At 37.4% G+C, this 16,478-nt stretch overlaps 1 protein-coding gene across 3 annotated transcripts; it reads left to right on the top strand.

Moving 5' to 3' along the window:
* The first annotated feature begins 338 nt into the window (after nt 1–338).
* On the top strand, nt 339–15,521 carry Cfap96 (cilia and flagella associated protein 96). 3 transcript variants are annotated; one of them, XM_090354110.1, is made up of 8 exons: nt 346–586; nt 3,700–3,875; nt 5,791–6,010; nt 10,491–10,628; nt 10,727–10,802; nt 12,154–12,333; nt 12,965–13,134; nt 15,336–15,518. In XM_090354110.1, exons 2-8 carry the CDS (start codon nt 3,776–3,778, stop codon nt 15,382–15,384), a joined length of 933 nt encoding a protein of 310 aa, XP_090210236.1. In that variant the 5' UTR covers nt 346–586; nt 3,700–3,775; the 3' UTR covers nt 15,385–15,518. The 3 variants fall into 3 exon arrangements, with proteins under 3 accessions (XP_090210238.1, XP_090210236.1, XP_090210237.1); XM_090354111.1 differs by lacking the exon at nt 346–586 and adding an exon at nt 614–633; XM_090354112.1 differs by lacking the exon at nt 12,154–12,333 and having other exon boundaries at nt 339–586; nt 15,336–15,521.
* Nucleotides 15,522–16,478: the final 957 nt, after the last annotated feature.

Genomic DNA, 16,478 nt, shown 5'->3' with positions numbered 1-16,478 from the left:
CACACGGCGCGCGAGCTGCCATCGCAAGCCTGGGCCAGGCCGTCTCCTTCCAAAGGCCCGAATCCGTTACTAGTCCGAAGGGGTCGCGGACGAGTCGAGGAACTTACCATGTCTGCGACGTGGTTGTGACTAGAGCCCGGAAACGTCAGTCTACAGGGTCAGTGAGCTGGACAGGAAGTTACGTCATCGCCGACTACGGGGCCGGGCTTGGACCTCTAGACTACAACTCCCAGCATGCTGAGCAGCAGTACGTCATGGAGCATACCATTATGTGTCTCCTCGCCGATGGCTGGAGGAGCGGGAGCGGGGAGACATCCTTCCGCCAAATTGAGTTTTTATATCCTAAGGACTGTTTATGGCAAATCACTCTGCCTTTTTGATGCGCGTTCTGGCTTTTTCTCGTCCGCCCCCCGCAGAGAACTTGGAATGGAGTCTCCCGTATCCATAGCAACGCCGCACAACAAACGCTAGTGCAAGGCAGAACGCCTGGAAAGGACTGGGTAGTCATTCCCCTGGGTGCTCGTGCTTAAGTTTGAGCACCTACGGGCCCTCGCGGCTCCTACCGCGGAGTTAACCCGATCTAAAGGTGGGATCATCTGATCTGGGTTGTCGGATCTAGTGCTCTTGCAAGAGGTGATCCTAAGGGGACATAATTTCCTCACCACCTCAGCCCCAGCTGAGTCTTCTTCACCATCCCCCCCTAGACACTTTATCCATACCTCTTTGTAGGAAATCTGTCATTCCCCATTCATGTGATACTTGTCTACTAGATTGTAGTGGGGGGGGGAGCTCTCTCTCTATATATATGTCTTAAAATCTGAATTTTCTGACTTCTACTTGTGTACCCGACTCAAAGGAAGGTTTGCAAAGTATCTGTCAAATGAGTGCATGAATGAATGCTTGAATCTGCTCAATAAAAATTTTAGAATTATTAAATAGGAGGACATGTCCAAGGCAAGAACTTTTCTGCCTGTCTTCCTCCGTGGCTGACTTAATTGTGTGATTGTGGAGTATCCAGCACATGTAGTCTCAGCTGGAACCGGTAGTTCAAGTCCAAACCAGGCAGCATAAGAAAGTTCCTGGAAAAGTAGTGAAGAAGAACCAAATTCCTACCATTGTTTCTGCTTTTGCGGAACCCACATTTTAGTAAGGAAAGAACTCCATTTGTATTATACTTATTTTCCTGCCTTCTAATCTACTACTAGTGTAATAGACCAAAACAAAGTTTTTACATTAGGATTGTAAAATGATGGCCCATTAGAAAAGACATGATGAAAGCTTGAGAGCAGAAGATCATGATGCTGTGATGGCATAAAAAAGGTGGTGAACAAGTTAAACAGTCTGAATGAAACATCGCTGTTAACTGGGAAGGAGGGACAGAGAGGGCACAAAGAAGGATCTGGATAACAGAAAAAGTGCAATAGTACTGTGGCTGAGAGCCCAACCTGAGAATTAGAACTAGAAGCCCAGTCAGATTGCTGCATCCCAGGCATTTTGTAGCCCATGATAGGATGATTTTTATTTGAAAGCTAGACCCTATCTTAAAAAATAACCCTGGAAGGGGGAAGTGTATGATGAATTCTATTTGGTGATATATGATGTTGACGGTGGGCCTTGTGTGCTTGAACACTTGTAGCAGCACAGAAAAGCTTTTCATGGGCTGTGGGTGGAGAAATGAAACCATCTCTCACCAAATACCACTGATGTTTAGTTTCCAAGTGTACTTGATCAGAGGAAGAAGTCAGATGGGTAGAATATTTCTTTTCCTTAACCTTTACATTTAAACTGAAGCTACATTTGCCCTTTTGATGTAACACATTAGCAATGATTCACACAGATGAACCCTAGTTGCAAAGACGTGAGTGAGCATGCCACGGGATATTGGAACAGCTTGTTCTGAACTCAGGTTCTTATTTTGGACTATAATCAGGAAAGAGGTAGAGCAGGAGTCTGGCCTGGTGATTTGATCTGTGTCCCAGGGCCACTTTCTGAGAATGAACTGTACTGTCATCTGTGCTCATGTCTCCCTGTAAACTTAAACTATCACTGGTAATTACTGGCCTCTTTGTGCTTCAGCCTCTTATTCTGAAAAATGAGGATAATAGCACCAGGGTATTAGTAGCAAACTAGGTATCTAGTGGGTCGTGTTTAGCATTAGTCCTAGCATGGACTCCATATGCACTAATGCATGCTGGGTCCACAGTGTAGGTTGTGCTTTAAAAAATGAAGCATTGATACAAAGATATTAGTAGCTCACTGAGCCTCCTTTAAGGAATGTATATAATTAAAACATTTCCATCCTTCCTTCCTTTTTATTTATTTGCCAGTTCTTGGTCTTAAACTCAGGGCCTGTCACTGTGCTTTCTCAAGGCTAGTGATCTACCACCAGAGCCACAGCACCACTTTTGGCCTTTTCTGTGTATGTAGTACTGATGAATCAAAGCTGGGCTTTGTGTATACTATGCAAGCACCCTACCACTAGGCCATGATCCTGGCCCTAAAAACACTAATTTTGAAAGTAATACTTGCATGTTTAATATGATATTTTACCTTTTGTTTGTGAAATCATTTAAAAAGAAATCTCGCTGTGGTCTGATCATTACAAATATTCCAAATTCATTCATTATAGAGTGTTGCCTGTTTAGTTGTTTGTGTTTTTATTTTGCCCAAACCATTATCTTCTCCCTCCCCCATCCCATTAATGAACTAATTTCTCCAGTGACTCATTTCTTATATTCATTTAAATTTGAAAAAAAATCTTCCACATACTGCAAAGCAGTATTTGTGCTTTGCATTTTGAAAAGCTGTTACAAGTTTCAATATTATAGACAATTCAGAATGTCAAATTCATTCAGACTATGCCTACAATTCATTCAGGCTATACCTATAATTTTGGTTTTTAAATCTATATTGAACTTCTCACATGAAGGATATCATTTATCCATGTTTCTCCTATACCAACTGGCTATAATTTTCTTTCACCCTTCCTTCCTTCCTTCCTTCCTTCCTTCCTTCCTTCCTTCCTTCCTTCCTTCCTTCCTTCCTTCCTTCCTTCCCTCCTTCCTCGTTTCCTTCCTTCTCTCCTTCCTCTCCTCCTTCCTCCCTTCCTTTTTTTGTTGGTTGTAGGGCTTGAATTCTGGGTATGGCTACTGTCCCTAACCTCTTCAGCTCATGGCTATTGCTCTACCACTTTGAGCCACAGTGCCACTTCCAGTTTTCTGGTGGTTAATTGGAGATGAGTCTCATGGCTTTTTGTGTCTGGGCTGGCTTTGAACCACTGTCCTTAGGTCTCAACATCCTGAGTAGCTAGGATTACAGGCATGAGCCACCTGTGCTCATCTAGTAATTTCATTTCCAACAAATATACAGCGGATGCTCTCATACATATTCCTTGGTGATTTGTGTGCATTTCACATAGAGGCAAAGGGATTCTTCCTGGGGATAATTTTGATTATGAGTGTTATTCGCCACACCACCAAGTAGATTCCTCAGTAGCCTGGGATCATTGTTATTATTATTACATAGTTGTACATGGGGATTTTAATTCAAAATGTCAGTTTATGAGTACATTGCATCTTGTTCAATACCACTCCTATTGTTTTACTGTGAATGTTAGCAGTCTTAGGCTGAAAATAAATTGCGTTGAAATATATATACAGTAATGACTCTTTGGCTAAAGTCTCTTCTTTTATTTTTTAGTGTAAAGCAAGAGTTGGCTTTATGAGAACCAGTAGCTTTAAGGAAGTTTTAGAAGTTGCCACTATAAAAAGCAATCATGCCTGTAGAAGGAGGGAAGACAGACATGGAGCGGGTTGGCCTCTTCAGCGAGATGGAATACATCTCTGTGGGTGATAAGTATATATCACCATATAATCGTAAGTATAATTAGTAGCCTGTGGCTAAACATAGTGAATTTTTTCTGTAGAACAATTGAACTTTACATGTAGGGTAAATGTTGTGGTCAGTGTATTAAAGTAGTGAGATCTGAACATGGCAATACAGTTAAGAGCTTCTAAGAGTAGGAAGCTCCGGCTGTATCAATTCCTTTTCTTTATTATCCTCAAAGTTAGCTTCACTTCTTTCCCCAAAGGTTTCTGGTAAGTGTCTCCCAGAATATTTTGCTTTTACATGGGATGGGACACCTTACTATGCAAACAATATTTCTACTTGTACCCTGAATGGCAGTCTACCACCGCTTTCCTGAAAAGTGAAATGCTAAATGAATAGTTGAGGGAATTCTTAGAAAAGTCAGAATTAAAACGCTTAAAAAATAGTTGGTGTGTATCAGTGAAATGTTTTGACATCTAGAGACTGTTGTGTGGCAGAAAAAAAATGCCCTGTTATGCAAACAACTTAAGGTAAGTATTAAAAAATGAAAAAAAGCCTATACAGTATTTACTTTGCCTACAGAAAGGAATGGGATGACCAAGTGCTAAAAGAAGGCATTGTTAATATATTTGTACTATTGAATTTGAGTTGAATATTAAATATATCACTTTTTCAAAAAATTAATAGTTAATCAGCTATTCAGATTCACATTGTATGAACCACTTGAATTATGGGTTGTATACACTTCAAAACTGTTTTCATATTTTAAAATTTCCCAAATTAAGCTGTCCTAGATTCAAACCATAAATGTTCTAAATATTTACAGATTGCTTTTAAGCCAAATTACTGGGATACTAGTAGTTTTTTTATACAAACAACAATTTAAAAGTTTATTCTGTTGATGGGCATTGGGCTGTGTCTGTCTTGTTTTTGATAATTAAGCACACAAGTGCCCTCTTGACTTGTACAACTAATAAATGTTATTAAAAATTTATAAACCAAGTGAAGTCCTGGTGACTCATGCCTGTAATACAGGCTGACATCTGAGGACAGTGGTTCAAAGCCAGCCTGAGCAGGAAAGTCTATGAGACTCTTTTCTCCAGTTAACCACCAGAAAAACCAGAAGTGGTGCTGTGGCTCAAAGTGGTAGAGTGCTAGTCTTGAGTAAAAGAGCTCAGCAACTTGGGGCCCCAAGTTCAAGCCCCATGATCAACAAAAAATAAAAATAAATAAATACAAATCTATGACCCATTCTTGTTCATGTCTTTGGTGGACAGCCACTTGTGTGTTCTGAGCATATCCTTAGGAGTGGAATTGCTCCAATTTGGAGGCAACACTATTCTCTTCAGCCTGTCCATGTATTCTTACTGATCACTGTTTCCCAGTTGGTTTGCTGGAGAAACATTGGGTTAGGTGATCCTTAAGTTTTCTTTTAACTCTAGAATTCAGACTTCACCCTTCATGTTCAGATAAAATCTCTCAGGTCTTAATGCCTGCCTGGCTACCTGCCTGCTTGCCTCCCTTCCTTCTACCTTCCCTCCCTTCCTTCCTTTTCCTTTCTGTCTTCCTTCTTTCCTGGTGCTATGGCTTGAACTCAGTACCTGGGCATTGTCCCTAAGCTTTTTTTACTCAAGACTAGCACTCTACCACTTGAGTCACAGCTCCATATCCAACTTTTTAGTAGCTAATTGGAGATGAGAGTCTTATGGATTTTCCTGTATGGCTGAGCCACCATTCTCACATCTCAGCTGAGAAGCTAAGATTACAGGCATGAGCCACCAGCACCTGGGTTGGCAATATTTCATTTAACACAAATTTCAGTGGTCATGTTGACACAGTGTTTTAGAGCTCAAACTCATAACTGTCTTCAGTCACATTTGGAAATTTTCCTGTTATAAAAGATTTTCATGCCATTAATTACTACTGATCTCAACATTATAATATTTTTCTTTATTTTTAAAGGAGCATTTAATGAGGATGCAACCAAAAATAGACAGATGCTGCCCGGGGGATCAAAATTAATGTCAGGTCTTCAGGCAGGTTATTTTGATCCTCAGTTTACAAGGATTTTTGAAGGCGAAGGCTATATAAATATGAATCAAGTGAGGAGACAGAATATGATGGAACAAGCCAAAAAGAATATAACCAAAGCTTTCATCCCCAGTAGTGGAGGGAAGAAGCCGTAAGTGTTTTGGGGGGGAAGTATCTTCAATGTACTTTCTGGACCTTTCTTTATCTAGCTGGAAATACATATAATTTTCTGTAGGACTTACAAATGATAGTCTATATTTACTGTGATTCTTAGGCTAGTTTATGTATTGGGCAATTGAAGTTGGTAGGTAACTGGAAATATATTCTCAATATGATAATGATTTTTAATTATCTTTATAACTACAAGAGTGTACGATAAAACCAACTAAATGATGAAAATAAATTTGTTCAGGAACTTTGCAAGAGACAAGTTAGGGGAAAATTATCTTGGTTTATCAGATCTACACTCTACATTACTTTTGTACTCAATTATTTTATAGATAGACATTTTAAAAATGAAATTAGGAAAAATTAGGAGAAACCTTTTTTTGATAAAAAAGACTAGTTTATAAAAAAATACAGTATTTTACACTGTTGGTGAGAGTGCAAACTCGTTCAACCACTATGGAAAGCAGTATGGCAGCTCCTCAAAAGACTAAACATAGAACTCCCCTATGACCCAGCAATTCCACTACTTGGCATTTACCCAATTATCCAGAAACAAGGACATACTAAATCCACCAGCACAAGAATGTTCATTGCAGCACTATTTACCATAGCAAAGATATGGAACCAACCTAGATGTCCCTCAGTTGAGTGGATCAACAAGATGTGGTATTTGTACACAATGGAATTCTATGCTGCTGTCAGAAAGAATGACATCGCCCCATTTGTTAAGAAATGGAAAGACTTAGAAAAGATCATATTAAGTGAAGTAAGCCAGACTCAAAGGAACTTAGGCTCAATGGTTTCCCTCATTTGTCATAATCAGTAGAAACCTTGGGCTCTTCTAGCAGAGATATGCAATAGAGCAAAACCTTGATACAAAAGGCCATATAGTAGGACGCTAAATGAAAGAATCTCTAGTATATAGAAACATAAGCCATATAATGAATGATTATTGTTCTTAAGGTACTATGTTATCTCTCATCTCTTTTGCTGTCCCTTGGTTATCTCATATTGTTACAGTATCTCACTTTGTTACCTGATATATCGGATATATTTGTATTTGGTTATTTGAAATTTTATAGGGAAGGGGGGAAAACAAGATGAGGGGTGACGGTGGGGGGAGGGAAATGGGTACCAAGACATGTGAAAGGGTATCAATGTATGGGAATTAATGCACCATCTATCTGGCAAATATCATGTAACCCTTCTATTAATTACAATAAAAATATATGAAAAAATAATAAAAATGAGGAACTTCTGAAAGAAAAAAAATACAGTATTTTAAAATCAGTGAGTAGAGTGAGTGAGGATGACTATAGTTAATGGAGGTTCTATTTGTATGTATGAAAATGGAATGATAAAATCTATTGAAATTGTTTAAAGAAGGGCGAGGGGGAGATCAATTATGATACATTGTTTTACATTTGTGGAAATATCCTAAAAGAAATGCTCTTATATAATTTAATGTGTGCTGATAAAAAATAAAATCACTGTGAAAGATACACACGAGAGATTTAATAATAGTTTGACAGTTACCATTTAAATAAGTGGCTTACTGAATAAGACCAGGTAGCCTATATTATTTATGTTATAGAGTTAAGATTTAGAATATCATTCATTCTTACTATTGACTCTCTCGATTTAGAATTTATGATAGGATAGATCGAAGTCTTATTTGATACTTATTTGCTATATTTTCTTCAATGCAAATACATTTTTTTTTCTTTTTCATATACTGGGGCTTGAAGTCAAGGCATTGCTCTTGATAGGCTGGCATTCAACCACTTGAAACTTCCTCCAGCTCTATTTTTGCTGTTTATTTTGGAATCTAGAAAACTTTTCTGTCTAGGTTGGCCTCAAACTGTGATTCTCTAGACCTCTCAGCATTCTGAGTTAGCAATGCAAAAGAAAGCCACTGGCGACATTTCTATGGTACAGATTTACTTGTAACAGGCAATATTGTCTTCTCAGCAAAATTTATGATCTTTATTAGGATTTTTATTCTCCATTTTAGTCCTCCTGGGGACTTTATATTTTATTTTTCAACACTAAATACTCACTAAATGTTAATATTTTAAATATTATTATTATTTCTTGAACTTCTTTATTTTTCCAGGTATTAATGTTGAACTGTATTTTTTGTCATTACTTTTTCATGTACTATGTTTTACCTTTTAAATTACCTTTTTAAATTATATTTTCTTGTTTTTTAGTCTTCTCCTAACCTGTGATAAACTTTCATCATAGTAACTGTGAATTGACACATTGATACACTAGCTTATAATGTGCCTATATTATTCATCAGGCAATAACAATTTTATAACTAGATTAGCTTTCCTTTCTTTGAATAGTTCATAGATATAAATAAAAAAAACCTTGTAATTTGGTGGGATATAGAAAGTATTCCCCAAAAGAGAGATTGGTGATTTAAATAAGCAGTCCTGATATAGACACTTATTCAACATCAAATTCTGGATCCTAGGATATTTTCTTCTTCATAATTATTTTATTAATATATACTTCTTACTGACAGATTATATATTTTTAAATCAAGTATCAATATTGCCTTTTTCCAGATCCCAGTGGTTCACACTTACCATCCTAGCTACTTAGATGGCTGAGATCTTGGAATTATGATTCAAAGTCAACTGCAGCAGAAAAGTCCTTTAGCCTATTATCTCCAATGAATCAGTTAAGCTGAAGTGGAGGTGTGACCCAAGTGGTAAAGCACCAGCTTTGAGTAGAAAAGCTGAGCAAGTCCATGAAGCCCTGAGTTCAAGCCTCAGTACAGACCAAAAATCTCCCTAAAATATTTTAATTATGATATATTCATTGTATATATTAATGGGTTTTAGTGTGGTATTTCAACACCTTCATACAGTGTGTACTGATCCCATTATCTACCTGGCTCCAATCACAGGCATTGAATGAATTCTCAATGCTATGACGGTTCAGCGAGTGCTTTAATCACATTTTAGTTAACTAATGCTAATCCAGAATTCACTGCGATATCATTACTTAATATTATTCTTCAATGCATTTTAACATGTTATGACAGATGATCATAAGTAGGAGTTAATAAAATAGGCAGTTAATGTTAATATTTTACCAAATTTGGTATTTTTGTTACTGGGGTTTGAACCCGGGACCTCTACTACTGAGGATGCCTCCAGCTCTTTTTTGTACTTGCTGTTTGGCTTTTTGTCAAAGTACATAATTAATTGGACAGTGATCCTCCTATTTCAGACTTCCTATAGGAGCTGGGTTGACAGGTACACGTGACCCTGCATAGCTTCAACTGAGATGGAGTCTCCCAAACATTTTTCACCGTGTTGACCTGAGCTACAATCTGATTTCATTCTCCTTTATGGCCAGATGATAAATACACCCACTGTACTCCATTACTTATTGAGAATGGGGTCTTGTGAACTTTGTACCCAGGCTGGCCTTGAACCATGATCCTCCTGATCTCAGCAAGGATTATAGGTGTGAACTACTGGAACAAGGTTCAGTCTAAAATTTTTTTTTGCCAGTCCTGGGCTTTGAACCCAGGGCCTGAGCACTGTTCTTGTGCTTTCTCAAGGCTAGAGCTCTACCACTTGAACTACAGCACCACTCTGGCCTTTTTTCCCCTTCTATGTATGTGGTACGAAGAATTGAACCTGTGTCTTTGTGCATCCTAGTCAAGCACTCTACCACTAGGCCAAACTCCCAGCCTAAGTTTAAAAAATTTTTAACATAAATATCTGGTGTTCTGTTTGTGTAGACTATTGCATTAATGTAAAAACTTAAGTGGCAACTTGGAAATTAGCATGATTGTTGATGGAATTAAGTATTTTTCTTTCCAAAAGTAATAGTTTGAAATAATAGTTTTTATAGTTTTCATTGAATGGATGTTCAGAATAAATCATTTATTAACCAGCTTGCCTTAAAATGCTTGAGTCATCCAAAAGCATACAAATTCTGTTTATTGTTTACAGGCCACTATACAAACTGGAGTCACCCTGATTTCCCACATTATGAAGTTTTATGTGGAAAATTTGAAACAGACATTAAAAAATTAAAAGCATATCTCAAAATGTATGAGTTTAGCTGGGCACTGGCGACTCAGGATGCTGAGATCTGAGGACTGTGCTTGGAAGCTAGTCCAACTTGTGAAACTCTTACTTCCAGTAAACCACCCAGACAAAGCAGGAAATCTGGAGCACAAAGACTCTGAGGGGCAGTGCCCAAGCCCTGAGTTCAAGCCCCAGAACTGGCATACAAAAAATGTGCTTTTGAAAAATTAGAATAGATTAAAATGCACAGAAAAAGATATTTTTCTTAGTAGAGTCAAGCAGGCAATTCCTTTATATCTTTCCCCCCTTCTTTCTGTATTTGGAATATTTGCGGTGAAGTGTCTCAAGTGAAATTTGACATTTTAACCTCTTTCTTTTTACAAACCAAACCCAACTGTCCCGAAGGAGTGGATTGGGAAGTTACTATGGAACAATAGGAGGTCCTGTCCCATTCTTCAGTGCTCAGGTAAAGCCTAAGGATAAGTATGAACCTCCTGGAAAGAATTTATACACAAGCCCGGGGAAGAAAGGAACTGGATATGGGTAAGATACTCTGCATAGCTTTATATCATTTGTTCTGAAAGAAAATATTGATTTCTGAACCCTCTGTAACTCACCATTATTTATTTTTCCTTCTTTAGCTATGCAAATGTGACCATAGGCAAGCAATTATCACACTCTGCCGATTTCTATGATGAGTGGAAAGCAAGTTATAAGGTAAAATGACCTCTGACTTTTCAACCCTTCGTTGACTTTGCAGGTTCACTTGTGATCAGAATATTTTTTCCCTCTCTTTGTATCACTGAGGCAATTATAGATGGATGCTTATAAATTGGTGATAAGTTTAACCTTCCTGATATGAAATTTCTGGTTTTGCTCTAAATCCTCATCCTTTCCAGGATGATTCTGTAGCTCCTACTGTAGTTATTCATATCTGTCTTGCATCTCTCTAAACTAGCTGTGACTGTGAGTCTTCTGTTAACTTGGTGAAGATCTTACAGAATGGAGAAAGGAAGGGGACACAGAAGAACAAGGATTTTTGTTTTTTTTTTTGCTAGTCCTGGGGCTTGGACTCAGGGCCTGGGCTCTGTCCTTGGGTTTTTCCGAGGCTAGCACTCTACCATTTGAGCCACAGAACCATTTCTGGATTTTTCTGTGAATATGGTACCGAGGAATCACACCAAAGACTTCATGCATATTAGGCAAGCACTCTACCACTAGGGCACACTCTTGGCATCAGAAATTTAAAAGGATTAAAGAATAAAATTTCTGCAAGACCTTTGGCCATGTTTCTACTAGCAAAAATCATCTCTCCGGTAACTATTTGAGATTTCATTTAAATTCACTGTTGAATAATGAAATTCCAGCAAAAAAGAAATATATTTTATAATGAATTTTGAAAATAATTTGTTTTCACATACATTATTTTGCTAATTTATGAACAACCAGCAGTTTTTATACTTAGTACTGTCCTGCAAAACAAGTGTAACATAAGGGCAAAGAAGTCTGTTTAGCTTGAGTACTAGGTAGATAGATATTCTATCTATCTTCTTGTTACAAGGTAAAAATTAAGTTCTTGTAATAAAATGACACAATCTACTATGTACCAGGTGCTTTATATCCATAATTTTATTCTTCACAACACATTAAGGAGAGTAATAGTCTCATTTACAATTATAGAAGATGTGACACTATAAAGGATAACTAACTTTCTAACATTCTCTGAGAAATCCTTAAAAGGCAAGAAGGAACTAGATTTGAACAGGACACGAGAGACCAATCCTTGCTTAAATAGAACTAATATTGCCTAGACATTAAAACTTTGTTCAGGCAATACATTCTATCAAATAAATGTATATGCCAAACAAATAGACATATACTTATTCAGAGGTCAGCATATTTTTCATTTATAAAGCAAAGTTTAGGACAGGAATGTTTTTAAAAATGTGTTCAGCAGTATGTATTATAAAATCTACATGTTTATATTGAAATGTAAAAGAAGTTTCTTCTAAATTGTTTCCAGTTTATATAACTTATGCTATGTAATGTCAAACCACTTAATTTATAGAAATACAGAGAAGAACACCACCGTTTAATGAAAGGGACTCCATTCAGGTTAAATCTTTACCCAAGGGACTATTTTGATGTTAATCCTTACTTCTTTGAGAAAACTTTGCCTCCAATTAAAAAAGAAGTGAAAAAAGAATTACTTTCAGGAGCTTTTAAACCCTCTTCTCCTGGAAAAAAAGTAAGTCTAAATTCACTTTAAGTAAGCCAATTCATTAAAAAAATTCCTTTTCAGTAGTTGTACAAAAGTTTCTCTTTTTGTATTATTATTATGTTTACTTTTTGGGTTTCCTGGGGTTGGATTTCAAGACCTGGCCACTGTCTCTGAGCTTTTTTCTTTTTGGCTCTGGACTTAGTACTCTGCCACTTAAGCCACAGGTCCACTTCTGGCTTTTTTGGTAGTGTATTGGAGGTAAAAGTTTCATAGGCTTTTCCTTCCCTGGCTGGCTATGAGCTGCGATCCTCAGATATTAGCCTTCTGAGTCACTAGGATTACAGGCATGAGCCACCCTTGCCTTCAAGTAGTTGTGCAAAGGGGCACCTTCAACAAATCAGTTTATAAATGCAGTACATCTTGATCAGTATCACCAGTAGAGGAGTTTCAATTCAACATGTCAGTTTATGACTGCAATGCATCTTGATAAATGTCACCCCTTCAGCATTCTTTCCACCTTTCACAGCCCTAGTGTAGATAGCTTTTTAAAGAATGTGAAACCAACTCTTTAGACTCCCAAAGTATGAAGTTCTTCAGGGCCTAAATTTGTAGAAGCATTTCATGAAATCTAGTGAAATTGTTTCATTTTTCTTTGTAGCCTGGTGGAATGAAGGCTGGAACATTTGATGCATATCCAGCACATTCTGTTGAGCCAACAGTGGTTAAATTCAAAAAGGAGATTACTGGAAAAAGTGACAAGGTTTTCCATCCACCAAATGGACCAAAAAGCAGACCAGTTGAAAGTATAGTGGCTTTGAATGTCAAAAGGTAGGAAGAGCTTTTACTTGGCTTTTACAATGTCTATCTTTTGTACTTCTTCAAAATAATCTTTTATCAATGCATACTTTTAAAAGATTGTACATTTGACCATGATTAGATATATCAACACCTTCTATCTACCTGTCTTCCCTGTGGAAGGCACTATGTTATGAAGCATGATTTGAATTCCATCAGCTATAGATATTAGAACATCAGCTATTTCTCAAAGGAAATTTCTTAGCACTTGTTAGGAAGCCTCTGGCATCGGAGAGTTCTATCCTTACTTTGAAATAACTTTCAGTGCAAACATCAGCTTTTAAAAAATGAAACTCATAGATATCTATAATATATACATGTATTTACAAATAATGTATACAAATCTACACACATCCACTCATACATATGCACATACATATATACATACACACACACACACACATATTTTTTGCTAGTCACTGAGGCTTAAACTCTGGGCTTGGGCAATATCCCTTAGCTCCTTTTGCTCTCTAACACTTGAGCCACAGCTCCACTTCTGGCTTTTTCTATGATTAATTGGAGACAAGGATCTCATGAACTTTGCTGCCCTGAATGAACTGTAATCCTCAGATCTCAGCCTCCTGAGTAGCTACGACTACAGGTGTGAGCCACTGGTGGTACTAGGTTTTAAATATATTTAGTTTTAATATGTGATATATAAAATTGAAGTCCCTTGTATAGTTTTGTAACCTATTACTCCATTTCCTTCCCCCCACATCACTCCCTCTCTCTTTCCAGTTCTGGGGCTTGAACTCAGGACCTAGGCTCTATCTCTTGACCTCTCTGCTCAAGGCTAGCAATCTCCCACTTGAGCCATAGCACTACTTTTGGGTTTTTCAGTTTATATGGTACTAAGGAAGCAAACCCAGGGCTTCGTGCATGCTAGGCAAGCACTAAGCCACATTCCCAGTCCATTCATCTCTTATTTGTTCACTTATCTTTTTCTTTTTCCCTTTTAGTTTTACTGGGGTTTGAACTCTGAATCTTGTACTTGTTAAACAAATTCTCTATCACTTAAATTATCCCCTTTTTCCTTTATTTTGTTTTTAGACCTGAGCCCTAGTCCTAGCCTGGTCTTGGACCATGACCTGCCTATCTCCACCTCCCAAGTATCTGGGATTACAGGCATAGACTACCATGTGCAGACAGTCCCTGTCTTATTTGAATATACTTTGCTTCAGCACATGAGATATATAAAATATATTGATTTTTTTATCCAATCTGCTACGTTGCTAACATTTGTTCATTTACATTTTACTCTCTTGCCTTTATTTCCTTTTTTCCTAGTGCCAGAGCCTGAAATCAGACTTTCAAACTTGCCTGGCTTGCTTGCTTAGCTTGTCCTTACCACTTCAGCCATACCACCAGTTTAGATTATTAGTTTAATTATTTTGGAAATGGAATCTTTTCAGACTTTTCTGTCTGGGCTGGCTTAGAACTGTATAGCTGGGATCAATTTTTAGATTATTTGACTTTAATTTTACAAACTACTAACTTTTGGGGCAATAGTTAAACATTTTCACAGGAGGCTGAGATCGGAGGAATGTGGTTTGAAGCCAGCCCAGGCAAAAAAGTCCATGAAAGTCTTATCTCCAATTAAGTACCAAAAAATCCAGAAGTGGAGCTGTGGCTCAAGTGGTAGAGCACTAGCCTTGAGCTAAAAACTCAGTGACAGTGCCCAGGCCCTGAGTTCAAGCTCCAGGATAGACATATGCACAAAAGAATTTCCTGTAACAATTGTCCTTTTAAATTTTATCTATTTCTAAATATATCTGACTTTCTTTACTTATTTATTTTTGCTGGTTCTGGGCTTCGACATTCTCACTGAGCTCTTTTTGCTCAAGGCTAGTGCTCTATCACATGAGCTACAGCACCACTTCAGGCACGAGCCATTAATGCTCAATGATATCTGACTGTAATCAAGGTTTAAGTTGACGGGAACATTGCTTGTGGGCCGAAGATGTGTGTAGCTCAGTGGTAGACTATATATGCCTAGAGTGTATAAAGTGTCAAGGTGCTAGATAAGATACCAAAAACTATGAGAGGAATGAATCATTTTATGGATAATCACCATTAGAAAATTATGCGAATGTTTACAAATTATGACAGGACACAGAATTTTTGCCTATAAAGTGCAACTATAAAATTAAATATATGTTATTTTCTAATTCTAGGACACTGAATACAAGTAACTACAAGACTGCTTCGCTACAGTCCTATTAACCGTGACTCCTTATGAGTGGAATAGATATATTCCCTTATATGTGGAATAGATAGCTCAAGTATTTTGAAGGAATTTCAACCTGCAACTCTAATATTGTCCTTGATTTCAACACTCTCACTTAATAAATAATATATACTAATAATTTAAGGTGGGATGTCTGACCTACGTTAGATCTGTATTTTTAAGTGTAATATACTATCTAGTTACTAAGCATTAAAATGTAGTCTACCACTCGAAAGAGTTTACTTTTAGTGTTAAGAAGTGGGAGGAGGGAGGGGAGGGGCAGTGGTAAGGATTGGAGGGTGAAAAGTGCACAGCAAAATCTTAACTTGCTTTTTTTTGGGAAACATTTAAAATAAACTGTAGTGATAGTCAAATGACATAACCTATCAAAACACTCAGCAGCAATACAAATATTATACCTATTTATGTTGTATCATACATGGGTATACATGGTTCCAAATTACAAGGTACTAGGTCTTATATTTGTAAGTTATACAAAGCAACATATTATGAGTTGAGGGGAGTGAGAATGAACTTATTGGCATGGCATCTGGCATGAGAAGATAAATGACTTTGTGTTTGGCATCCTTTTGTATCTGTCTCTAGCTCCCTAGAGCTGCCTCTCCTGGAGCTTCTATCCCTCCTCAGCCCTACTAAGGCATCAATACAAAACAAAAGGATGCAAATTTGCTATGCAGATCTAAAAACAACTATGGTTTCTATATCAGAATGTTACTTCAGAATATGAGACATCACTAGGGACAGTCACTTCATAATAATAAAGGGCTCAGCTTGCCAATAGGACATACATGTGCTGAAATCTGCATTAATGAGCTTTAAACACCCCAAACTAACACAGGTAGAATGAAGAAATCTTTTTCTCTCTCAGTAATTTTCAGAACTGGTAGAAAGAAAGATGAATAAAAATATAGATTGGACTGGGAGTTTGGCCTAGTGGTAGAGTGCTTGCTTAGCATGTACGAAGACCCGGGTTCGATTCCTCAGTACGATATGCATAGTAAAAACCCAGAAATGGTGCTGTGGCTCAAGTAGTAGAACTCTAGCCTTGAGAAAACCCAAGGACAGTACT

This window comes from Megascapheus bottae, chromosome 20, assembly GCF_031878675.1.
Source record: "Megascapheus bottae isolate mThoBot1 chromosome 20, mThoBot2.hap1, whole genome shotgun sequence".
In the NCBI taxonomy this organism is placed as follows: domain Eukaryota; kingdom Metazoa; phylum Chordata; class Mammalia; order Rodentia; family Geomyidae; genus Megascapheus; species Megascapheus bottae.
Note: the sequence above shows the minus strand (reverse complement) of the source record. Positions and strands in the feature narration are given on the sequence as shown.

Coding starts and splice junctions, on each gene's coding strand:
- Cfap96 (XM_090354110.1), top strand. CDS start 3,776: ATGCCTGTAGAAGGAGGGAAGACAGACATGGAGCGGGTTGGCCTCTTC. Junction 3,876..5,790: donor GTATATATCACCATATAATC/GTAAGTATAATT, acceptor TTATTTTTAAAG/GAGCATTTAATGAGGATGCA. Junction 12,334..12,964: donor CCTCTTCTCCTGGAAAAAAA/GTAAGTCTAAAT, acceptor TTTTCTTTGTAG/CCTGGTGGAATGAAGGCTGG.